Here is a 25,176-nt window from a genome sequence, read left to right on the forward strand (position 1 = left end):
AGCACAGGTTTGAAAAAACAGTACAAAATGAATATGCGCAGACTGTAACTCAAGTTTGCTTTTGATTATGTGTAAATGATTTTTGATGATTTTTTAGATGATTTTGATAGATGATAAAGCGGTTAAAAACTCAGTGAGTCAAAAACAATTAAAGAGATTAGGTACTTGCCTAGGATCAGATCAGTCATACGTGTATAAAAGATTGCTAATAATTTTATAAATTAAAATATTTTTAATTTCGAAAATATATTAAGGTATTTAGAGGTTTCGAAATCGACGTGTGTTTATAGGGCTTCGCACACAAAATTTCCATAAGCATAAAATAAGGTGTAGACCAATCAGAGCAGGTTTATAACTCCGTAAAATATTATGGACGGCTCATTGTCCTAAATCTTACGTTATACTTACGGAAGTTTTATATATAAATTTTATATATAAAACACCATATATAAGTTTTATATAAAAAACAAAGAGTTCAGACGGGATCCATCGGTGAAGAAATAGTGAGAAGAGGATAGAAGTCTACTAATTAAAAAGGTGAAAGAACTGCGAGGATACAATTTTGAGAGTTTTTGGTGGTTCTACCAAAGGAGCTATTGACTTCTATATTAAAAGTTTAAGCTGGGTAATCATACTGACAATAAAGAGAACAATTCTATATAATAATCTTCTATTGACTTGATTCTGTCTAGCGGCACATCATATCTCCTTGATTTACTCCGAAATTAAAATTTAAAATACAATATATGCGACCCCTCGTGGTAGAATTGGTAACATATCGACCTCGGTCGATAATGTAGAAACCACAGAATCTTCTCATCGTTATAACCGATTGGACATGCAGAGATGAGCTGGCGGCGGACGTGGTTCCTTACGTCTAACCCACTGAGCTTGCTCGATGGAAAAGCATGGAGATTGTAGCATTGAATATCGTCCCTCGGAACTGTTATTAAAGAATTCGCATTAGTTCGAATTTTCGCCGATAAGAAGGCAGCACCTCCTGGGCATGCTAAGTGGCTGATCATCTTTGAAGGAACGAGTGAACTTTTGCTGTTGAAAAAGGAATCCGATAATGCTTAAAAAATGACAATTCATAATTTTACAGAAAATATTCAAATTTTGTAAAAACTACGTATGTTGGAGGTTATGCAATGAAAATAGCAGAGGTTTCAGCACATAGCAAAGAAATTCAGAAGAAAAAAACTCGGAAAATTTGTGATAATCTTAGAAACGGTCTGGTTATAGTTTTTCAAAGAAATGTTTTCACCAGGAAAACTAGTGATTATTTGTGAAGCGTGTGGTATACACGAGACAGAAACATACGAATTTTTATCTTTCCATTTTCAAGGTTGCGCATATGTCCAAAATCCTTTAATGGAATATAACTAGATTACAGCCAACGTATATCGGGAAGCCCATTCATCTAAGTAAGTTCCGGAAAGTTAGTAGTTCCTATAAAAGGTGAAAAATAAGGCAGATGTGGATATGAAGAGACTTTAATGTGGTAGTTAACACTGCTATATTAACTTAATACTCTAGAAGCGCTATTACAAAAAGAAAATTATAATAAGTAACTTCAACTTTTAACCAGGTGTGGCTTGATAGAGTTTAATTATTTTCGATTCGTCAAAAAATACATTTTACTTATCGACCGAATACAGCTGTACACTCTATGTATTTTCATCAGTTCATCAAAAATTTGCCGTAATAAAAAATAAATATTTAATTTAAAAAAAATATAATTTTGTTTCAATGACAAAGCATTAACCGATAAAATACTCACGGTTGAATATTAAACCTGCAGTAAGAATGCCGGCTGTTCTAAATACTCACAAGAAAAAATGTAGACAGTTTACTGTAATGCATTAAACACGGCTAGTCTTCAATATTTAATGGCTAAGTAGCAATGCAACTGAACGGCCACAACGTCCCAGTTTCAATTTTCTATTAAATCCCATTTTTGCTTAATGTAAAATATTGGAGGACAACGGCTAATAGTAACACACAGAATATACAGGGTTGGAGGAACCTCGAATTCAGAGTTATATACATATTTTCGATGTAAAAGCACATATTCTCAATGTAAAATGTCGTAAGACTCGAATTCTTGGTCTCGATATAACCACATTATACGCAGAAAAACTCAGATGGTTCAACCAACCCGATTCACTGACGTGTATGGTAAAGGCGAAACAACACAATGCACTTCTGACTTCACGCGATCGCATTACCATCCAAGCTGAGACGCGACTAGAATGCAGGAAACGACAATTCAACAGAGTTCGTCCTCGCTTCCACAGTGTCTGTTTCTACCTGAGACCGTCTGCTTGCACGCGCCTAAGGAAGCACGTACGTGTATACATTGTCAAGAAAACTACGTCCTCGCCATATACCGTCACCGTGTGTGGACGCAGAGGAGCCAATCGCGCATGCGCCTGACAGGTAAAGCCTTGCGCCTTGTAAAAGCAACAAGTAGTCTTTGGTCCTTTTCCTTTCAAATTTCAAAGATCCCGCAGTCGAAGTTCGGTTGCTGGTCATTGGTTGATCGCAAGACAGCCAATGCGATAGGTAGTTTTGAGGTGAGTGGTCGAGAGTGGAAGGAAATAAAAAAGTAAAACCCGCCAAGGAAGAAGGTAGTGCGAGACTTTCTTCGTTGTAGCCGGCAATCGGGATGCTACGCAGCCCTGTCGTAGATTGCCGCCGTGTCGTGCGTGGCTGCCTATGTGTACTGATATACGCCAATGAAGAGTGGTACTGAGGTGCGGCGTGGCTTCTCCGTTCAGAACGAGTTGCAGCTTTCGTTGCTGTTACCTGCTCGAGTCCAGCAGTCGTGTCGCGACTCGCGTGCAATGTTGTGTGTTCGTTCGCGATTGGTGTGAACGTGTAGCCTTGACGGGCGCCAACGATCCAGCTAGCCAGCCGGCCAGCCAACACAATACGTACCTAGTTACATGGGACGTCTAGGTGTGGATAAAATACACCTAGATTGAATTCTCACGCTTTGAACTACGTTGAGACGTTTAAAGCCTGCAGGATTCTGACCGACCGGCGGTAATAAGAGAATCGACTGGACTCGGTCGGAAAGACGTTTCCATCCGGTAAACAGGACTCAGTCTGCGGGACAATTGGATATTTCTATTATGCTACCCAGGTACGGTGATTGTCCGTACGGATGTTCCTTGTGGTAGAATTGTGTCTCGTACACCATGTCCACGATCGACGTGGTTCGTCAGGCTGCCCAGCAATCCAGTGTCAATACTCCTGACGAGGACGATGAGCACCACGGGTAAATTATATACCTTTACAAATTGTATAAAGGCCTGCACCAAAATGCGTTTATTATTTTTTTCCCGTTAAACGAGTCTAATAGTACGATATGTATTAGAACTGAAAATCTTGATATCCACCCTCTCTTAAGAGAGCATGCTTTTGGTCCTTCAGATATTTTCGAGGATTAGGGTATGTACCACAAGGGTCGAACCCTCGAGTCTTAAGGCTTGGAATCCTCCTCTGCGCGTCATCTTGACAACGTCGTACCACCCCGAGTCCGTTCAACTCGCGCGAACCATGAAGAGCGAAGAGTAAAGGCGTGCTCTCAACGCTCATCCAATGTCAATGACTGCTCCTTGCGAGGTTGACCTCTCTCTATTCGCCACGGCATCTTCCCTTCTTCTCGTGAGGCTTTCTCGATGCTGAATGGACACGATGCCAACTCATTTTCGAGCGTTTCTCCCTTCGTTTCTTGCCCAGCCGTTTGACCTTGGACTATCGGAACACGGAAAACTTCCAAGTAGGTTGCCGCCAATCGGATCCGTCCTGGCGTCTCGCTGGCGCGTTCGGTAAGGAGCCTGCCGCGAGTGCATAAGAGAACATATACTCGCTTACTCGTATCACAACCATACCTGTAATACGTATATGCACTGTAGACATTTTGCTGCACGTTTGTATGCGCTAATGAAAATGGCACATAAATGTGCATAGATTGACTTCCCGTCGCTTCGCGAAACTAACCATAAACCTTAAGGTTGAATAACGGTACTTCTATAATACATCGTACGTATTGCCATTGCAGTTCTCTCCTCGAAACTTCGTGGTGCAGTTGCATTTACAGGCTTTGTATCGTATAGTCACCGGAAATCACGAACCTGTCCTGACTGGTTATGATACACACTGGACAGTTCTAAACGGAATCTAGTAGGACGTTACTCGTAGAAGTAATCACGAAATTAATGATTGAGCTTAATACTCGCTGTTGAGATATAAACAAATCGTTCGGATTTGTACGAATGACACCAGTATAATTATATACATAGTCAGCCCACGCTTCAATGTGTTTTCTTGACAGTCCGCAAACAATGCAATGCTTAGCGAATCGTGGCATTCTATGAAATCACGAAAATTTATGCTGAAATGGAGAAATAAAATATTGTTCAGTGCGAAATACATTCAAATGCATAGTCTTTGACAATAATTGTATGCAGGACAAGGAGATACTTGCTAAGGATTGCGTTGTTTACCAACTGTCAAAAAAACACATTGAACTCATGGACAGATTATAACGAATAGCTCCACTCCACATGAAACGTGCTGTGCGTAATCATTCTTGGCTGCGAAAAACTTTTTTTTTTATCGCGTGAAATTCTTACGCAATACCCATTTAATCTACGAACGCTGCCAGATATCAATCTGTAAATACAGCATGTAAACACTGCGAAGTAACGAGCGCGAGATTATTTGCTAGAACGGAACCCAGCGTTGTTCCAATGGACGTGGATAAGGAAACCGGTCGCCGCGGATCATCCTGTACACCCACAGGAGAAACCGATCGTCAATTCTCTTAGTCGTGGCTCTCTCGACTCTTCGCTCTCTTTGTATCTTACAAAAGTGGCCTACGCCTCCGGCATAAGCACTGCATATATACATATATACTAGAGACAGCTACTTCGAAGCGATCTACAGTGATGCATGTAAAAGAAAGAGAGAGACTCCGGCCCACGTTATGGAAACGTTGTAAGGAGTATACCTAGTTGTTGCGGTAAGAAGCAGACTGTAGATACGGGTAACTCGTGCGAGGTAGACAGTAAACAACTGAGTGACATAGGTAAAGAAGTATCAGACAGAGATAGAGAAAACTAGGAGAAACTGTATAAGCTTAGAATAAGGAGTAGGCAGCAGTCGATATATACTTCCAAAGTCCCACTCGGGTGACTCAAGGAGTCGTAGGCTCCGGTGCAAGTGGCAGCTCTCCTTACGAAGTGCGTCCTGCGACCTACGGCCGTTATGGTCATGCCCGATGCCGCCTCGTGGTATCGCGGAGCGGCAGTAGTCGGCAGGACGGCGCATCGGTGCACGTGCACGGCAGTGGCTCGATGTACGAGGGGCACGCCGGACGTAGACGAAGGATGCTGGCTGGAGAGAAAGGTCTCGGAGAGACGTAGAGAGACGTCGAGTGCGAGAGAGAGAGAGAGGGAGGATCGTCGACTACGCAGGGAGGGAGAATCGGGATTGGGAATACCTACGCTACCTTAAGTCACGAAACGCCCCCGCTATGGGTCCCTCTGTACCTACTACAGCGACTCGGCCAAGCCACAGTTCCGTCGGATCGCACGGTTAAACCGATACGCCGATGTCGTATTCCCCTATTTCGGCACGACGCCGCTATTAACTACCGAGACGGCGAAACGCGGCTTAAGGTCTCGAGACTCTTGGCGCGGCACTACCCGCGCGATCACCTGACCGACAATGACACTGTCATTTGGACTGGTATTGTCAGTGGAAAGTTTTAGGCGATAGAATATCGGACACTTTACTGGAGCTTCGATCGAATTCGGTTCGGTTGGGAAATCTTTGAACGAGGAAGGTGAAGCTGGCGAATCGCGTTTTTTCAGGAGAACGAAGAACGAGATTCAGTATACCAGGAGACGCGGACAGTTCAAGTCGACGGCCGAGAACTCTGCTACTCAGGGCCGTAAGTGCGCGAGATGCGGTGCCCTCTTTGCTAGGTTTCATAATACTGGGGCACAGTGCCCCCGATGCAGGCAACGAGTGTGCCAGCAGTGTCGAGAGAACAACAGAGCCCAAGGCGACAAGGGAAACTTCTTTAACGACTGGATTTGCTCCGAGTGCTATGAACTATCGTGAGTTATACTTCATTTACTTTGTTTTCCTTTCTATTATACGAAAATTAATACTGTCACTCGACTCCTAAACTTCACTTCACGGAATACATGCCCATTTTCAGTGAGCTCCGTGTCGTCAGGGACGGCTGGATGATCGATGGCGACAGTAAGAAAACTGTCGGAAGGAAGTCCTCACCCTTAGATATATTGAAACGCAGCATCCGACGCTCCTGGACCATTAACGGTAATATCCAGTTTCATAATGTAACGGTTCTTTATCTAATTTTATAATAAATATACGATTTGCATTCTTCACCCAGGACCGCCAAATCGCTGGTCCGCTGCCAGAAAATCTCAGGAGCTACGAGCTTATCGCAGCCTTCCTATCAGGCGTCAGGATTACAGAGATATTGTGGGTGAGTCCTCGTATCCCAGAATCACGAACGAAGATCTAGCGAAGGACCAAGAGTACCTCACTGGATCGAACGAATGCGCGACTATCAAAGGAAACGAAAACTTTACTGTCTATAAAAAAGAGGACGAAGTGCCATCGAACGAAATTACAAAAACTAAGAAAAACGATAACCAATCAAATAATGTTCTTAATATTAAATCTGGGGAGGATCAGACTCCTCCTCGAGTATCCTTAATAAAACCACCAAGGATCCTAACAAAGGCTGCTACGCCGGAAAACAAGCAATTCGTTAAACATGGCGAGAGAAAGTCAAATATTCCCATACTTCGAAGAAGTTCCAAGGAGTTTGAGGACCTCAGGAGTCCTCAGGAGTCCGCGAAACGATCCTTGATCCCCCAAAGGTAATTCGTCAACCTATAATCTTTGCGTTAATGAGCTAAAACTATAAGTAGTCTTTGTTCTCACAGATATCGAGGCAGCACAGACGACCTCAGAAGAAGTCGCGAGGATATCAGTGTCCCTAGCTTGATACCCAAGTTATTCGCTCCCCGGTTCAAGGAGGACAGACTGAAACGTCAAGACAGCCGAGATGAAATATCTCCTAGGACTAAGGACGATAGATTGAAGCGCCAAGATAGCAGGGACGAGATTCGCCACACGTCAAAGGCGAATCGAAGGGATTCAAAGGACTCGAAGGAAGACTCTAGGTCCTTTCAGTTTTGTCAAACTGGCAGGGAGGAGAGTAAGACCGGGATAAGGATCTTTCGACGAGACAGTCGTGAGGACGTGGGTAGAGATACTTTATGCCTGAGTGTCAGCGTCGGCGTCTTAAGGGGGAAGCAAAGCAGCAAGGAGGATAGACTCGAAAGAACGGAGGAACGCGTGGGTGAGGAATCGAGATCGAAGCCGTTTGCCAATGAGCAAACTGGACCAGCTATCAGGAATTCGAAAAAGGACATTGTAGAAAGTTCTGAGAGTAAAAACGTGAAGAACGAAACGGTGAATAACGAAACGAACGAAATTGCGAACAGCGTCGAGGAAATGAAGGCAGTTAAGAATCCGCAGGACATGGCAGACGAGCCGAAGCTTGAGCAGTTCAACGATGCTGAGACAAACGCGCTAGGTGAAGCTATGACAACTGAGGAAACGAGTCAAGCTGATCTTTCGGATAAGATGAAAAGTGAAAACTCGAATAATTGTAAATCGGAAAAGATGGGTGATTTTTCGGGATCCGTTGGAACTCTTGATGCCAGTGAGGGTAGTGACTGCGTTGACTTGGATGTCGTTGCTGTCACCACTCCTGAGAAACGTACCAGCTTTGATCCACTTCAGGGAAAGAGAATAGATGAGTTTCAGGTGGTTAGTAAATTAATACAATTAGATTGTCTTAAAGATCAATACATTAATTGTACGATTAACTAATGAAATTTTTCAAATTATTCGTAAAAAAAGATTAAGTAAACATCGATTTTGAACAGGTCCGAAGGAAGTTCTCAAAGGAAGAGTTCTCCAACCCCGACGATACGGATGATACACCGAACAGGCGTTGCTCCAGCGTATGTTTCATATCCCATTAAAGACTAAAATGTTTATCAACAAGTGAACAATTGAAAAAATAAATATCATTGATGTCGCAGCACTTATCACCAGAAGCAAGTCCCCTGAGTACAAGATCATCCAGGTACAGTCCTCGTGAAAGCGAAAGTGAACCCACGCCAGCCTTGCCACGCAAAACAGCCTGTGGTGACTCCTTCCTGTCTTCTCAGCGAATAAGAGACGCCATCACAAGAACACGAAGAGAATCTAATAGCAGCGCGAGATACGAAAGCAGCGGAAGTGAAAGTGTCAAGTACGTTTACGATCTGCATCCTAAATATCACTCTGAAAAACAGGTCCATCTTTATTTAGGATAAATTTAATTTTTACCAGACTCAGTGAATCCGGTCTGCATGGGTACACAGATTTAGCAAGAAGAGTTAAATTCACTGGAAGTGGTACAGGTCATCTAACCGGAAATGACGAAGTAGTACAACGAGACAGCGCCACCAGCGCAGGAGAAGACGAGCCTCGCGACGATTCTCATAATCGGGATCCTAGAGGAGGTCCTGGCTGCAACCAAGGCAGACCGATACTCCGCAGACGTAGGCAGTTCGACTCGCAGGGTGAGTCGAACGTGTACCTGTTCCATTACATTCCTCAATAACACCTAATCCCGTCAAAAACCAATAGAACCCCAATGTACAAAACACCTACCTAATAACTTTCCTTCCCCTTCAACCTTCCCATAACGAATTCATTGACCAAAGACAAATGCAAGCTTCCCATCTACATGTCATGCCATATTCTTATGTGAATATAATAAATTATTTGATCGGCGCGTAACCAGCGGCATATAGCAATTCGCAAGAGCAGTTGGCTCATCGATTTTCGAAGCCTTTCCTGCAATAAACTAGGTCCTGCTCGACCGACATATCCAGTCCCGAGGGTGACATATGGCGAGCAGCACGACGTACTAGAATCGGAAAAAAACTGCCAGTCGGCGACCTAGTGTGGAATACCAATTAAATTAAAATGGGCGCCACTTTCCCCGAACGCGCGTAATAAGACTCACAAATTTTGTGCACCGACGTTAATTAACGCGCGTCTACGCTCCGGTTCCTATCCGTGTTAATGACATCGACCCTCAACCAAATCGGGAATCCTTGCCCAGTAAAATCATCAACAGTGCCAAATCATGAATACAAGGAGACTATTCGAATTACTCATTACCGTTGCCTTATCCGTGTACTTTCTTCTCTTTTACGCTGCAGCCTGCATCGTTTTCTATCTGCTATGGACTACCGATTGATTACAAGTTGCACAATTTACATTACCTTACGGAAGATCGATTCGAACAGACGTAATCAAAATATTATCAGCTATAATATTTTACATTTTACGGCCATAAATCCCACACAAATTTTTGGCCTTCCCGGAAAATTTTCATAACACACTCGCAGTCCTACTACTGTCCCTTTTACTATCAGCAAGCACTGCGCCACGGCTATCGGCAGTTTTCACCGTACTGTAAGTAGCGAGTTGAAGCAGGACGGGATATACAACGAACGAACTTAGGTAGAACAGTGTGACGACGTCCTGTTCCAACGTATAGTCGACTCGCCTGTAATAATACCGGGTGTGCTGTAATAACTCTCCTGCCGGTAACGAAACCGGATGCCTGCTTCGTCCTACGAAGATCCCTGTAACTTTGCAGGTACAGACCTGCACAACGTGACGGTTAAGCAAAGGGAAATGATACGTTGTATTCCTACGATAAGTTGCGCAATCGCTCCAGCCGGTCGTCAAAGCACTCGGCAGTCAAAAGGGGCACTATGTAAACTGCCCATTATCTACCGGAGTACCGATTCGCTGGCAACGTATCACCCTGTATGATAGCTGCACTGCGTTGAACCGACTATAGCGTAACATGTACACGGCGATGCTATAGTTTTAGTGATATGGGCTATAGCACAGGTGTCCCGTATAGCCAGGTTTCAGTTTAGCCGTGCTAGCCCACGCGAACTGATCGGTCCCTGGACAGTGTCCAGTAGTACAGAGAGAGACAGTGAAACGTTATTCGAGTCTAGACGGTTCAGCGTAATTCAGAGAGTGACAAGTATCTCAGAAAAATAGATTGACGAAGAGATAAGTTTAGAAGATTATCATTCACCGTGAGGAAATTTTGAAATCGGTATCAGTGTTGTTCGTGGCTTCTTATCGGCTGAGGCTCATATATGCGTAGAGCTTGTTATATGTACGTATATAAGCTTATCTTCGAATATGAAAAATTTCTCGAAAAAAATTTTGTCATGCATTTTTGAGCAATTCTGAAATCTGAGCTGATTTTGGTACTCATGGGGATACGAGGCTGACCCGTGCCATTGACCAGGTAATTCATTAGCGCGTTAAGCCGAGAACACCCCGTAGCGTGACGGGAATGTTTTTGAGAGCATTCTGTGGGTTAGGCTTCGGTAGCCTCTTGGCCTAACATCCAACGTCTTGAGTCTTCTGCTCACGCAACGTAAAAGTTCGTCAACGTTCAGGCCACTTTGCGCGGAGTTTATTTCAAAATCGCTCGGGGAAACTTGGTCGTTGTGTGGAGACGACTTACCCCCGTGAAGGGAGCCTTTTTATTATTGTGACACCTGTTTCCTTTAGACGGTCTACGTCTGCGCTTTCTACTGTCAGTACGTTCCGATGATCTCCGCTGGAGATTCCGTTGTCCAATTAGTGTTCTGAAAATTGCAATAGCTCTTCTACACGTTGGCCATTTTAATATTAATTATTTTCTGTTATTCCTGTTTGAAGGTTCACGGCGCAGAGGAAGATCGCACGCCAGGGGTTGCACAGAGGAATTACAGAGTCTCCAGACGCTCCATGTAATCAGTCGAGGTGGTCATCGGCCGCATAGTCCGTCGGGCGTTCAGGGCCAGGGTCAGAATCCGGAGCAGCCTATAGTAGACTATCGTCGTCTAGTCTTCATCAGCTCGGACTCCTCGTCAGGACGCGAGGAAGACGACGCTGACAGCAGTTCCGGTTCCTCCTCGCTGAACGGGTTGCCCCGGGGTACCCATGTTCAGGGATTGGAGGACTGCGATTGGGATTACTTTGAGAGTGGTGCCATTCCTTTGCCTGCTGGTATAGCCATTAACGTAGGGGGTGGTAACATCGGTAACGAGAACGTCCCTCAGGATTGGAGCTGCTGCCCTGGACGAGGGTCATCTGCCTGTCAAGTGAGATTCTTTTATCTGTTTGGCCTTCTTTTATTTGGTAGATATGGTAGTGAGCTAAATTACGTGTTCTGGATTTGTCGATTGACGTCAATGCCGAGGTATCTTTAGTAGAATTTATTTTTTAGGCTTGTGGCGGCTCCCGTGGTGCTAATGTACTTCCGGTACCAGTACCTATCCCGGTTCCAGTTCCTTATCCTGTGCCGATTCCTGCCGCTCTGTGGACTGGAGAGTTTGCTGCGTCGTCGATGATCAGCTGTGGAACCTCAGCGGAAGGAACACTACGATTAAGGGGCGATCCTGCGGCTTCCTGGTTTACTTGGCATCCGAGATTTAATAATCCTTTACAAGGTACCAGAATAGATCCGAGACTTACAGCTGCATCTTTCGTTCCTGTCACGTTCTCCTTTGGTCCGGAAGTCAGTACGGGGTTTTCTAGCGAAGCTACTGAAACAAAACCTCCCGAAACAGGCACCTCCACCTGCGCTACCGAACCAAATAATCCTGTTTCTGAAACTTTTTCTAAAGTGAATGAGAGTGGTACCACTAATTCGGAGACTACGAAGGATGAGACGACTCACTCTGGTACCTCCGGAAGTAACAAAGAGGAACAGCCGAGTTCTTTGAAGGACCAGCACAGTCTTGAGGACGTAGCTGCTGAAGATAAGGATTGTAGAAAGAAAGAGGAGGACGAAGATAAGGCTCAGAATTCCTTATCGTCCTTTAAGTGTGAAAGTAGAAGTCAGAAAATGTATAGGCACTCGAGGGGAGACTCCGGGAGCTCTTCGGGAAGGTCTTCCGCTGATAGTAGCGACCTCGAGGACTCCGCGTCTCACCACTTCTCCCGTGTCTTTGTTGTGAACGACGACTCCTTGACCAGCGATAACGACATCGAGGACAACGAGGATTCTGATTCAGCCAGAGAAGGTGGAATCACATTGAGAAGGGTTACAGCCTTACCGGAAAATGAACCAGTGATTTTACGTCATGTCAGACTCCTCGACGAAGACATGGGGATTGATAAGACTCGCCAAGAACAGGAATCGAATGATTCCGATACTAGTTCGGATGAGATGTCAAAGAAACGTGACAGGACTTCTTCGGAAGATTCTGCGGCTGTAGTCGATAGTCCAGCTAGCGACAGAGGTTTACAAGCTGGAGGAACCAATGAAAATCAAATACTCAGAAGATACAATTTAGAAGCCAGTGAAACTTATGTGGCTGACACAAAGAATTCCTGCGACGATCAAATTCGTTTAAAGTCCATCAAGATACTCGATCCAGATAGCATTGACTCTACCACTAGTTACACTCTTGCTGGAAAAAGTTTGCAGGAACACTATTCATCTAGTTGTAGCAGTGCGATAAGTAAAGGACACGTGCCGTTGACTGAATCAGTAAGCCATAAGGTATCTGTGACTGATTGGAACGGTGCCATAGTACCGGATTCTCTAGAAGTCATGGAATCTTCCGATATTGTCCATCCAACGAAACCGGACGGTACAGCGAACGAGGGTAACCAGGAAATACGTGGCGACATCTGTGAACGAGAAGTCGAATCTGATTTACCAATAAATTGCGATAGAGGTACATCACGAGCAGATAAGACGATATCTGTATCATTGGCATTATCAGCCGCAGTACACGATGAAAGTCTGAACGGAATAATGTCTAATACGAGTACATTAGGAATTTCAAGCGCAAGTAGTGAAACTAATACTGGTAGCGAGGTGAGCAGCGATGAACTACATGAATACGAGTTATCACCAGGAACAGGAGCCGCATTCCTCTCGGAAGGAGATGACCGAACACTCTCTGCTGTGAACAAAGAACTTCTATTCAGAAGATCCAATCTCCCTTCGATCATTGACAAGGACGTACCGGATGAGCAGCCTGAAAGTCTTCAAACACCTGCGCCTGACAAGGAATACCAGCCATCTACAAACGAGTCGAGTGAATCAAAAATAAATCATCAAACCGAAAGTGAATCCACTTCGGGACTCCATTCAGAGAATTCAGATGATCTCGAGCCCGATTCCGATGGACAAAAAGTGTTAACAGTTACCCAAGAAAAGGCAGAATCAGCTGAAAGGAAAGGTAACGAGGAGTGCGAGCCAGTTAAATCAAGTGCGGAACCTGATAAAAGTCACAATGTGAACGATATAATATCCAGCAAGATTCATGAGATTTTCAAGAGTGTAGAAAGCTGCCATGGTAAGGTAGGTGAGGTGAACCACGTCCCGAAAGAGACTACGTCGTTGGCAGCGCATGACGAAAGCCGGCCGGTGAGAGGCGAGCGGCCCGACTCACGGCAGGTGGGAGGAAGTAGGGATATCGAAGGTGGTGGATGTGTCGGTAGTGGTAGTATCAACACCAGCAGTAGTGGTAACGGTAGTAGTATTAGCACTGGCAGCGCCAGAGAGACGGATCGCGGAATAGCAAGGTTTCGCTCAGTCGAGCGACGCCCGCCTACGCGGAAGGATGGCGTCTCTTCTGGTTTGTCGTCGAGTGATTCCGCAAGAGATTCAGCGAACTCTTCCTCGAACAAATATAGGAGCCTCGTGATGATCACGCAAGGTGCTTATCAGCCAGTGAGCGTGGTCACTTCAGATACGACTACGCTCCTGCAACCTGACGAAGAGGGCCACGGCGTCGCGACACCTCAAGGACTGGCCGGATACTTCCAGCTGGCGCTTGAGACTACTGCTGAAAGTCCTAGAGGAGGGAACGGCCCCAGGAGGCCTCTTATGGTCAAACGACCCCAGCAGAATCAACAGGAACCAGAGGCTGATAGTGGTCTCAGCGTTGGGAGTGCCAGTGAGAGCGATGACGTGCAATCTGTGAAAAGCCTTTCTAGGATCGTTCAAGCTGCCTCGGGCAATGAGCAGCACTCACCTTCGAGACCGGAGTCCGAGACAAGCCCTCGTGTACGTGGTTCTCCTATCAATTCTACAAGTAACGGTGTTGTGATACTCGAAGAGGGTCTTGCCGATGATGACTCTTGGGTCGAGGAAGTTTCCCACGACGAAGAAGAACAGGGTGCCACCACGGCTACCGAAGAGAGTTCCGAGGATGAAGCTAATAATCTTGGTGATCGCGAGGAAGAGCTCCGTGGATATCATAGACAGGCTATTGACTTTACGTTACACACTATTGTGGAGGAATCGTGCGAGGAAAGTGAAGCTGAGCCAAGTCTGGCTACTGGTAGTCCCAGGAAGCAAAGACCGCCCTCGGCATCTGAGTTGGAAAAATATTTCTTCTTTGGTCTTGGAGAAGGTAACGTTAGTCTGGGATCGAGAGAAGTCGACAGCCTCTCGGAGACGTCTTCAATCTATTCGGAAGGTCTAGAATCGCTTGGACAGGAAGAGGCGCCAACTGCGGGTGATAAAACTTCTGGCGAATTTCTCAACTCTTCCAGGCTCGAAAAGTATTTTCTATCTGAGTTTTTAGGGTTCGATCAGGATAGAAGAGATTCGGATGGCTCCGTTGGAAGCGACTCCGAAGGTAGACCCAGTCCGGAACAGCGCAGAAAGCGCCTGGTCAGGGCTAGAGGTACTGGACGATCCCACAGCTCTTCTCTGGATAACCTATTGGCTCTCGCCCAGAGTTCACAGAACCTCAGTTCACAAAACTCTCTGCAAGATCTTAGTCTGAACGCCGACGGTCAGGAAACTCAATCAGAAGGCTCTTCTACCGAGACGGATGGTGCGGAGGATCAAACTCCAGCTTTCGGTACGGATGGTCAGTTCGATACGGTAAAACGTAAAAAGAAAAAGCTCAGAAATCTCGGCACGCAGAGTCCCAGAGTAACGGAAGATAGAAACAAGACCCCCGAGCCACGGGAGATCGTGGAGAGTCTTGAAGTCGATCCTGAGACGGTGAATTCAGAGGACGAAAGATCCAAGACCCCACAACCAGAGGCAGCTCTGTTCTCATCGTCCTCTTCGCAAGCTGAACAGGCACGTAACCCGATCATTCCTGGAGAGGTAATTTCGGCCAGGAACAAACAACAATCTCGAGATTCAGGGTTCATCGGAAGCTGTGATGATTTGCTACAACACCAGAAGACTACTGGAGACAGTCTATTGTCAGGAAATCAGGAAGCTAAGGATTGTTCTCAGAATGCAGAAAACGAAAGTGCACAACGTGTGAAAAATAATTCCGCAAGACCGGAGGCGCCTTTGGGTCAATCGTCGTTAGCACCCCCACCGAATGCTTCTCTCTCGAGAAAGGACAGCTTCAACAACTGGTCCAGCGATGAGGAAACGAACTTGATGATGTCCAAGATGCGTCAATTTTTCAAGACCATGGTGGCTAATTCCAACGGGCAAAACCAAACGTCCAGCGCTGCGTCGCCTGCTCCAAGTCCAAGATTATCAGGAACATCGCCTAAGCTAAGATTAGGATCGCAAAACCGTACTAAGCCACCACAGTTAGTCTACTTTGAAAACGAACTAACTAGACTGATGAAGACAGTCCCAGGAATTCGGGACGAGCAGGTCCGTGAAATTGTCGAATACTTAAGCTCGGAAGATACCTGGTCGGACTCGTACGACAGCTCAGATTATACCAGTTCAGATCTCGAGGGTGCGGGTGCAGGAGGTCGGCGCTCAGCACTACAGGAACAAATATCCCAAAGCTGTCAACAGATCATCAGTAAATTCGATACTAGTACTGACCTACTGTCCGACAAAGAAGACAGCGCAGGTCCTCCTCTAGGTAGAGACACAGCATTCGTATATCAGAAGCTAGTTCAGAGTTTCACGAAGATGGCCGGAGACGGAGTCAGTTCCGATGCCAGTTCCACGCCACATAGCAGTCCTCCTCTAATAGCCAAAGTAATGCATCACATTGGAAGTCGCTTGGTGGCTCTGATGCATGAAGTGTCCGAAGGTGGTCCGGCAGTTCAGCCTCCAGCTTCGTGGAGACGTTATCCTCAGCATCATCGTACACCGTCTTCAGCTTCCACCACCGAAGACGATGATTCCACCTCAGACTCTACCAACCCACCAGCTCATCTTCAACTTCCTAGATCCAAATCTCACGATCCTTTACTCTTGCTGAATGGACATCCTGCTGCCGCTGGCCAGGAAGGCGAAGAGCGTGAAGCCAGTGATTACGAAAGGTTCTCATGGAGAGGCAGTTTTGAATCAGCTCTAATGGCTGCTGACTCAAGAACAAAACTTAGCCTCCTAGCCTGTTCTGGGGACGTGAGTGCCAGTGCAAGTGCAAGTGCTCTGGCAATGGCTGCCAAACGACGTAGTGCCGGCGACCTGCTCTTCAATCCAAAGAGCTTTTCCAGGGAGCAGCTCGACCGAGTTCGCAGCTGCGGGTCAATCGGTGGTGGCAGCGGCTCGATTGAAGAGAAAATTTGGAGCAACAGAAGAAGATCATCTGTCCCAGATGCCAATACAAGAGGAGAATCAGGTGGGTCGATCTAGTTATTTTTTCTAGGATCCTTTGGATCATAGCTTCGAACTGAAAAGCAATCGCTCAGAACTCGTATTTAACGTCAGAAGCATCGATTCAGTTCCAAGTTCTTTACATAAACATAACACTCATCCGTTCCAATGAAATATCATCAGATAAATCACACAAACATACATCATTATTGAAGTAGCAAAACACAACTAGCAGTAAAAGCGAATTCTAACCCAGGGTTACGAATCTCTAGAATATTATATGCCTGTCATAGGTGCTTCTGCTGGCGACGACGATACGGAGGATGAACTAGAATACACAGGAGATCCCAGAGCAACGACTCTTCCTCGAGGGATGCAGGCGGCCGCGACTGCATCAGCCGCAACGAATTCCCTGCCCAGGTTACCAGCCAATGCGTCTGCGGCTCCTGGAGGATCTTCGAGCATGCACAAAGCCCACAGTGTGCACCATTTTCTTCCTCAGCACACTGGAGTCAAGTCCGCTCGATACCGTCCACCAGGATTCGCTCGTAACAGCCTTGGCAATGCTGGAGTCGGTCCTAAACGTGCTGTCAGTGCGCCAGGGCTTCAGATATCCGGTTCCCAGGCATCTGCTGGAAAACGTGATACATCCAGGTCGAGAAGGCAGCAGACAATGTCCCTCTTACCTGGTAAGCCACTTTAGGACCAAGGAGTCCATCAATTTTCCATCTGAAGTCCATCTCATTTTTAACGAAGTCCCTAAAGAGTTCCAACGCGGCGCAGTCGTTGCAACGTAATCGCGTTACAGACAGCCTCTCCAGCCCCTTCTCTTACTTTCTCTCTCTTTCTCTTCTCTCTCTCTCTCCCTCTCTAACTCTCTAATTTTTTCCCACTCCTCTCACTGCCTTTTATTTTCTCTCACAGGCACATATCGTCTATCCTCCCAGTCCTCGTACACTCATACGCCATGCTTGTCGAGAACAATCAATAATGCCGCGTAACGACATCATGCGAGTACTTCAAGCCACGTATCAATCCTTGGGACAGCAGCATCCAAAGCTGTAAAAGCGAATTTAAAGCACTACCCTCCGCCTCGATATCATCGTTCATCATTCGGCTGACGTCAATTGCGATACCGTACTGAAAAACGTTTGGTCAAGTTCTGCGTGAATATGCCGACTCTGTCTTTCGGCTTGCGACATTCCTACAAGCTGTACAGGCATCGACCCATTTTACTAAACACGATTGTCCAGGCATTCCACACGATTCCTCAGCAACGTAGTACGTGGCTACGTCGCTAATAGGAATAGCTACCGTTACGTTCTGCGATGTTGAATTAAACTTGTGTCGCAATATCTCCAGTCTCAGTCGCGTTCTCACTATTTTTCTACAAGCCATCGCAGTTCTACCAGGAATATACACAAGTCCAACGCAGCTCGTACAATTATACTTCATAGCTACGTGTGCGTTTACCGAGCGAAAACTTATCGTACATAACGTAAGCACGCGCTCGATGTCACAATTATGGGCTCCTGTGTACATCGTGATTCCAGACGAACAACGTGTTCAGCCATACTGCACGAATTAACATGGCGTTAGTTACTATCTAGTTGACGTCATCGGTAGACGGTACGTCGATGATACCTCAAACTAGTTCCCGGAGAATCGCTCATTGGCGGGTACTTTAAACGGCACCTGGACTTACCTGTTACCGACCTTGATATCCATAGTTTAGTTCAGCTTTCCCATTAAGAGATTAACGAAGATGGCGACGTCGGCGACTGTTTACTGTTAAAACGAAGTATCTTCGCGATACATCGCGAGCGATAACCCGCGAGCGAAATCCGCCCGAGCGGAACCGCAAACGACCGTTCCGGAATGCACGTCAAACTTTTTAGAGGATTACTTGGAAACGGTTTATCCCTTCCCAAGGACTGTAACCGGCGTCTCTCCTCGCGCCGGCATCTTGAATCCTTATAGAAAATTACTGTTCTCTTTGTTTTGCGTTTCAAGACCGAATATGAAATCGCCCGAAGACCAGTTCACGAGATGCATACATATGGGAATTTATAATGTCAGTCGACCGAAAGTCATGCTCGTTTGTATACGACTGTATCTTATGGCAGATACGTGACTCTTTGCGACAATACTCGTCACGTGTATCTACCTAGTTATATTAATTTCTGGTAAACATTGAAAATTTTTTACACTGCCTAAACTCGCATAAGGACTGCGCAATTTTCTTGTCTATCTTTATAAGTTATTCATGAGAGATATATGCCCTGCATAGGTAGGGACACGTAATCGTATGCCGGATCTGGACAGTCTATCGCTCACCTTGACATACATATACTATACTTTACTAGAAATTGTAGAATACACGGGATCTTGGGTACATCTTCTAGGCGTCGTGACGGTACTAAAATTCGAAAAGATTTACAAATTGTTAAGTACTCGTATGAGCAACTTCTATCAAACGTTATTTATATACTACCGAAGGGAAGCGGAACCGACGTGGATGCTTATCAAGGAGTTCTGATTAGAAAACGCCGTTGAAGCACAGTCCTGAAAGTGCTTTCAGACCAGTCTCGTGTTTCTGGTGGAGCAAAATCTTAATTGTATACTCTTTGGATACACTAGTTTGGGAGGGCAAAAATTTTGATAAAATAAGCAAGACCTAGTCCAACTCGTGTAATAAGTTTCTACGCATAATGGCAGAAGTCTAATTTTAATTTTTATGAAGTTTTTTGATCTCAAGTTCGTATAATTCAGAAGATTGTTTGGTATGGCAGTAGCCAGTGCACAATACTTCACGTTCAATACTCCCAACCGTTCTTGCCCCACTGGAGAAGTAGCTCAGCGAGCTTCCGGCTGGATAAAAGACCTGTGCTGCGGCTGCACCTGTTGCGACACGAGAAACAGCAACCAGAGTATCCCATCACGTGCACCTCCAACCGAGCATAACGAGTCTACCGTGAAGTACATTACTATACCAGCTATGGGGCTTAAAGTTCTTCCCGAAGAAGATGAGAACAGCGAACAGGAACAGTTCTTGTCAAATGATCCTGCAGAAGAGAATGTTAAAAATGCCAATGTAGATGAAGCTGATGAACAGAAGCCTGGGGAACCTTCAAGCCTGGAAAATCCTGTTCTAGATACTAGCCAGGGTCCGCCTGAGCCAGAAGTAGCGGCGAGTAAAAAAGCATCGACATCCTCGATATCCTCAAGTTGGTCTAATAGTGACGTTGTAAGGAGCAGAGAAGGATTATTCAAAAAGCATAGAAAGACTGCTGCCACTTTTTTGGATGTACCTACTGTGGGAAAGTACAGGGAAATACGTGACGAATGTGCGTCCGAATTTATAATTTAAATCGTATGATTTGTGCCCAATGTCCTTGCTGATTATAACAATGATGACGCGTGCCAGAACTGTACTGGCGATTATCGCGATTCAAATTAGTCATTCAGTAATGTTTTTGTTCTATTTCAGATGACGGGAGCAGCCTATCTGAAGCGTGCAGCACTCCTATTATTGGTGCGGGATCAAGATCTAGTTCTAGTCCTGCTGTTGACGACGACATGGATCGTGGACTTCATTCTGGGCATCTGGCAACACGAGCTTCTCTGTCGAGTCTTGGAGTAAGTGAAATTTGTGCATGTATGCGACTGTTTACGTCGTAACGGTTTATATTTTTGCTTTTTATTTATCAAAATACCGAACCTGTTTTAATAATATCACTATTCCCATAGGCAAGGTCGGACTCCATGGCGTCTGTTTATAGTGGTGCCGGTGAAGGAAGATGGTGCGGTTCTGTGGCGGTTAGAGGCGAGGTGGAATTTTCACTTCAATATGATTATAAGCAGCTGACATTTGAAGTTCACGTGACGCAATGTAGAGACCTCGCACCGGTCGACGTTAAGCGGAATCGCTCCGATCCGTAAGTTTATTGTAATTTGAATAACTTGTTAATTAGTTATAGCTACACCGGAACTAACTGTTGGAATCGATTGAACCTTCTTTAGATACGTCAAAGTGTATCTACTACCCGACAAGTCCAAGAGTGGAAAACGTAAGACCAAGGTGAAGAAGCATACGTTGAATCCAGTCTTCGACGAGACCTTGAAGGTACTTGAAACACATGTTAAGATCCGTTTTTATTAGATACTGGACGATCTAATTAATTTTCATGTATAACGTTGTAGTTCCACATGAGTCTTAATGGGCTAGAGACAAGAACATTATGGCTTACTGTGTGGCACTCGGATATGTTTGGTCGTAATGACTTTCTTGGAGAAGTTCGAATGCCTCTTGAGAATAAGATCTTTGACGACCCTACACCAAAGTGGTATTCTCTTCAGGAAAGGGTAAGGAGCGCAACTGTGCAAACGAAAATTATTAGCTAGTTATAATACAATAATAGATTTATTATGCATTTCCTGTTGAAAACAAGGATCGGTATGCGGCACGCGACCAAAATAGTCTGTTTCCAAAATTTCAGACGAACCACTCATCCAATTGACTTGAAATTTAGAGAAAACATTAAGTTTTACATGTGAGTGATACAGTAATATTTGCAGATGTCTACCATTTTTTATTCGAGACGGCGCATACGAAAGTGTCTGAAAGTTTATGTTGTATGTTTGAATTTAAAATTCAAGATGAACCGATTATCCAATTGGATTGAGATTTACAGAAAAAAATTATGAAGACGAATATGGATCAGTAACACTTGCAAATGTTGAGCACTTTCAGTTTGAGCGTTCCGCATACACAATTATTTTTTTTTTATTCAACAGTGAATGCATTAGACGCAACCGTGTGGTTGAAGCACGCGTATTTCTGCTTGTCCTAATATTTGCTCGTACAATTATCCACAGACGGAACCGTTTGATGATCCAATTGCTTATAAGGGCGAAGTAATAGTTGGCCTGAAATTCGTTCCTCCGGATCCAGCACAACAACAGGAACGTGAACGAGAACATGGAGTTGATCATCGTGGCACTTCGAAGGCTAGAAAGAATTGGAGTCGCGGAGCCCTCCACGTTCTCGTAAAGGAGGCGCGTAATCTTCAGACTCGTGCAAAACACAATGGCACTTGCGATCCCTTCTGCAAAAGGTCCTTATACCATTTCGTCTAACCATCCTTGAGCTGTAGATTTACAGGAAATAACACGGACCCCTGTTTAACGATATATATTGCTTTTAGCTACCTACTTCCGGACAAGGGTCGTTCTGGCAAACAAAAAACAGGGGTCGTGCGTAGATGCTCCGGTGGTTCACCCGTTTGGGGTCATACGTTCGTATACAAGGACGTGAGTTTGCAGGAATTGGCTGAACGTGGCCTGGAACTTACAGTATGGGACCACGATCGTATTGCCAGTAACGAATTCCTCGGTGGTGTTAGATTTAATCTTGGAACTGGTTAGTGATCTAATTAATTATAAATAAAAATATCCTGCCAATGTTATTACGCGATTAAACTAGCATGTCAAATAATAATAATACTCATTAATTACTTTTCATAGGTAAGCACTATGGAAAGCCTGTAGACTGGATGGACGCAACTGGTCGGGAATTGTCTCTCTGGCAAAGCATGCTGGAGAGACCAAACTTCTGGGTAGAAGGTGCGGTCACTCTGAGGCCTAATCTCCACAATCACGGCAGGAGCAGCGCCTCTTAGGGTGTGGAGGGATCAATAGAGAATAACGCTGGCGCATTCGCGTTGCGCCAACATACACAAAACCGGAGCACGTTCATAATAATAATTTATATTAATCAGCAGAAGTTTCTTTACGTTTAATATTTTTTTTCAGTATAGAATGAAACGAAAGGATCCGTCCAATCAGGCGATAAGTCACATCTTTTCATACAGACGTTACTTAGTTCGAGCCAAGTTGTTCGTGTCGTATGCGTTCTTATTATTGTATCAAGATTCACTTAATCGACCACATAGTACTGCTCGTCGTTAGATAATATTACTGAGGGACCACCTGTTTTTTCTAACATAAATATTAATTCATCGTGGCCAAGAGTGCATACATGTACTTGTTTATAAAGTTAAAAACCGATTCTTCTTTGACTCTCGACCGATGTTTGGACTGTTTTCTCTCTCGGTGAGAACAACATGCTTCCATATTGTATATACAACAACAAAATTCTGGGTCTTATCATGTGCGACCCAGAATACTCGGAACGGCATATTTAATGATATTAAATACGTTGTGCTTCCGATAAGAAATATATATATATATATACACTATAGGTAAATAAACATACATATATACATATTATAAATAGGACAGAGTGGGTGGCGTTAGAAAAATACAAATTAAGTTTCATAGTGCATTGATTACGTGGAAACGAAGGAAAAGAAATTCAAGGCTGAGCTGATTATTCGTACTTAAAGACGTGAACTTCGAGTCTTCGTTTACACCTTTACTTAGCTTTCATTACGATTATATGCGATAGATAATGAGCGATATTATAAACCCTGCATAGCGGTATGATGATTTTCTGCAAACAGGGTGATAAAGTATATTAAGAGAACTGCCTTATGTCCCAAGTATTTTTTAGAATCCTTACGAAATACTTAAGAACGCGAAACTCCTTGAGGCAAAGGGACGCCTGCAATGGCTACCACGGGTTCGTTAGGTAAACGAAAATGCGTTTGAATAAAGAGTGAAAACACTTTTAAAAAATGTAAAGAATGGATAAATAATCTCAGGACAACGAGCTAGGCAGGTTTAGTGTCCTATCAGGATAATTAAATTGAAGTCATCATCATATGTGAAGACAAGAAAATAGATGTGCACGAATGATTATACTTAATATTAGTAACGGTCACGCGTACTTACGCAACGTTCCCAAACTGTAAAGACATGGAACTAAGAGCTCTATTTATGTTATATACCTACATATGTGTACATGAGAATAAAACTTTTATACCTTTACTCGTGCGAATTAACATTCCAACCGTAATTTCTTGTCCCCTTATTTCCGCCTCTAGAGATCGTTATTTGAAATGAAACGATTGCCTTCAGAGTTCTTTCCAGAATAGCGGTATTTGCACTTCCCGTAAGCACCTAGAGATAACCCCAAGCATCATTCATTTTCAACCTATCATTTAGTCTGGGTAAATTCTCAATCCTCATACCTTTGTGATCTTGCGGCGTACGCACGGATCGTGGAAGTGGCGTGTAGTTTATAAAATCGAGTCCATCGTACTCGTCGATCGAAGATGATGGTGGAAGACCGGGTGACTCCTGGGTGAGTTTGACAGTTCGATAAAATCGGCCACGATTACGTGCATTCGACCTTTCGCTAGCAGTCACAGCTCGGTAATCGAGGAAACGGATGGACGGTGGCAAAACATAAATTGAGTAAAGCCTAAAACGCTCATAATCTTCATCATCGTTCAGTGTAGGATTTGTCAACTGATCCGGATAGCCAGGATTGCCGAGCAGACTGACATATTCGACCTTGGGACAGCAGTCTTTTATCCTCTTCAGAACGCCATCAATGTCTGCCAACTATATAAAAATAAGAGTAACTATATATTCACTTATATTGCAAGTCCACATTGAGAATTATTTTAGTCAGTGAACGGTCTCACAATTGATATTCACACTTTCGCAGGTAACGTGTGCAGCCTGTATACATTAATGTATGCATATATGTATAACGGGTGAAACTACTAATCGTGGGAGCGCGCATTGTAAATCAGATAGGAGTTAAGATCATCTTACACACTTTATATATTACGTTGCGTTATGCATCAATTCACTCTGTAATGAGCTCAAAGTTTTGTATAGGATATTGATATCATTTGAGAATTGATACGGGAGGAGCTGTTAGGAGTTAGAGATTTGACGTTGTTGCGTACTCGCGTGGAATTACAAATATCGTTAAGCCCAGGTCAATGACACTTCAAGCTTGTTTGTATCATACGATATTGTCGCGAGGTAGGAGAATAACCGAGATTCACGCTGTGTAAAACGGAAATCGTACGCTGTGTTATGCAGTGAACGTTTTTGTTTGTAACAGCAACCTTATTATTGTTCACGCTGAGGGTAGTGAGACTCGGCATGACTGGTAGAGTTTTCAGGTCTTCTAAGCAATTGTTATCCAAGATGAGTTCCTCTAGGTCGGTACAGTCCTTCAGTGCCGATACAGAACTCAGCGCGTTGTAAGATAAATCAAGGCTCACGCAGTCTACACCAATGACTCGAACCAAACCGCTTGGTATTCTCTCAGTTTGCTGTCCCGTGTACCATGCCTGTATCATTTGTATGATTTAATTCTTCGTAGAGCCTCCTTTCTCTAACAAAAGTGTAACAAGAGGATAACCTTTGTGTAATTTAATAGTTACCCGTTTTCGTTGTACAGTCAAAGCGCTTCTATTAAAGTCTTGTTGGTTCAGCTCCGCCATCTTGTATGCCGACTGCTTAAACAAGATAAACGTAAAATCGGG

General features: G+C 44.5%; 2 protein-coding genes across 10 annotated transcripts in view; one reads left to right on the plus strand and one right to left on the minus strand.

Annotated features, from left to right (window-relative positions):
- The window catches only part of LOC107270398 (leucine-rich melanocyte differentiation-associated protein), a 41,265-nt gene that overhangs the window by 9,227 nt on the left and 6,862 nt on the right, over nt 1–25,176 (minus strand). For 3 of the 7 annotated variants that reach the window (XM_025087764.1, XM_025087762.1, XM_015745383.2), the window contains exons 2-5: nt 25,075–25,149; nt 24,754–24,981; nt 23,860–24,235; nt 23,652–23,788 (exon numbers count right to left, since the gene is read on the minus strand). In XM_025087764.1, the coding sequence (XP_024943532.1) occupies nt 23,709–23,788; nt 23,860–24,235; nt 24,754–24,981; nt 25,075–25,149 (759 nt within the window). In that variant the 3' untranslated portion in view covers nt 23,652–23,708. Of the gene's footprint in view, nt 1–21,109; nt 21,886–23,442; nt 23,575–23,651; nt 23,789–23,859; nt 24,236–24,753; nt 24,982–25,074; nt 25,150–25,176 lie in introns of those variants that run through there. The other 4 variants (XM_015745381.2, XM_015745382.2, XM_025087765.1 and 1 more) reach the window with 3 other exon arrangements.
- On the plus strand, nt 8–23,656 carry LOC107270394. 3 transcript variants are annotated; one of them, XM_025087759.1, is made up of 18 exons: nt 1,050–3,286; nt 5,889–6,137; nt 6,242–6,363; nt 6,440–6,935; nt 7,002–7,890; nt 8,013–8,090; nt 8,172–8,383; nt 8,464–8,696; nt 10,882–11,306; nt 11,432–16,730; nt 16,999–17,394; nt 20,196–20,344; nt 20,456–20,643; nt 20,729–20,831; nt 20,909–21,070; nt 21,584–21,822; nt 21,913–22,127; nt 22,232–23,656. In XM_025087759.1, exons 1-18 carry the CDS (start codon nt 3,207–3,209, stop codon nt 22,384–22,386), a joined length of 9,690 nt encoding a protein of 3,229 aa, XP_024943527.1. In that variant the 5' UTR covers nt 1,050–3,206; the 3' UTR covers nt 22,387–23,656. The 3 variants fall into 3 exon arrangements, with proteins under 3 accessions (XP_015600854.1, XP_024943527.1, XP_015600853.1); XM_015745367.2 differs by having other exon boundaries at nt 1,051–3,286; nt 7,002–7,893; XM_015745368.2 differs by lacking the exons at nt 20,196–20,344; nt 20,456–20,643; nt 20,729–20,831; ... (2 more) ...; nt 21,913–22,127; nt 22,232–23,656 and adding an exon at nt 17,630–19,361 and having other exon boundaries at nt 8–3,286; nt 7,002–7,893.

The sequence above is a fragment of the Cephus cinctus genome, unplaced genomic scaffold (genome assembly GCF_000341935.2).
Source record: "Cephus cinctus unplaced genomic scaffold, Ccin1 Ccin1_scaffold0754, whole genome shotgun sequence".
Taxonomy (NCBI): Eukaryota; Metazoa; Arthropoda; class Insecta; order Hymenoptera; family Cephidae; genus Cephus; species Cephus cinctus.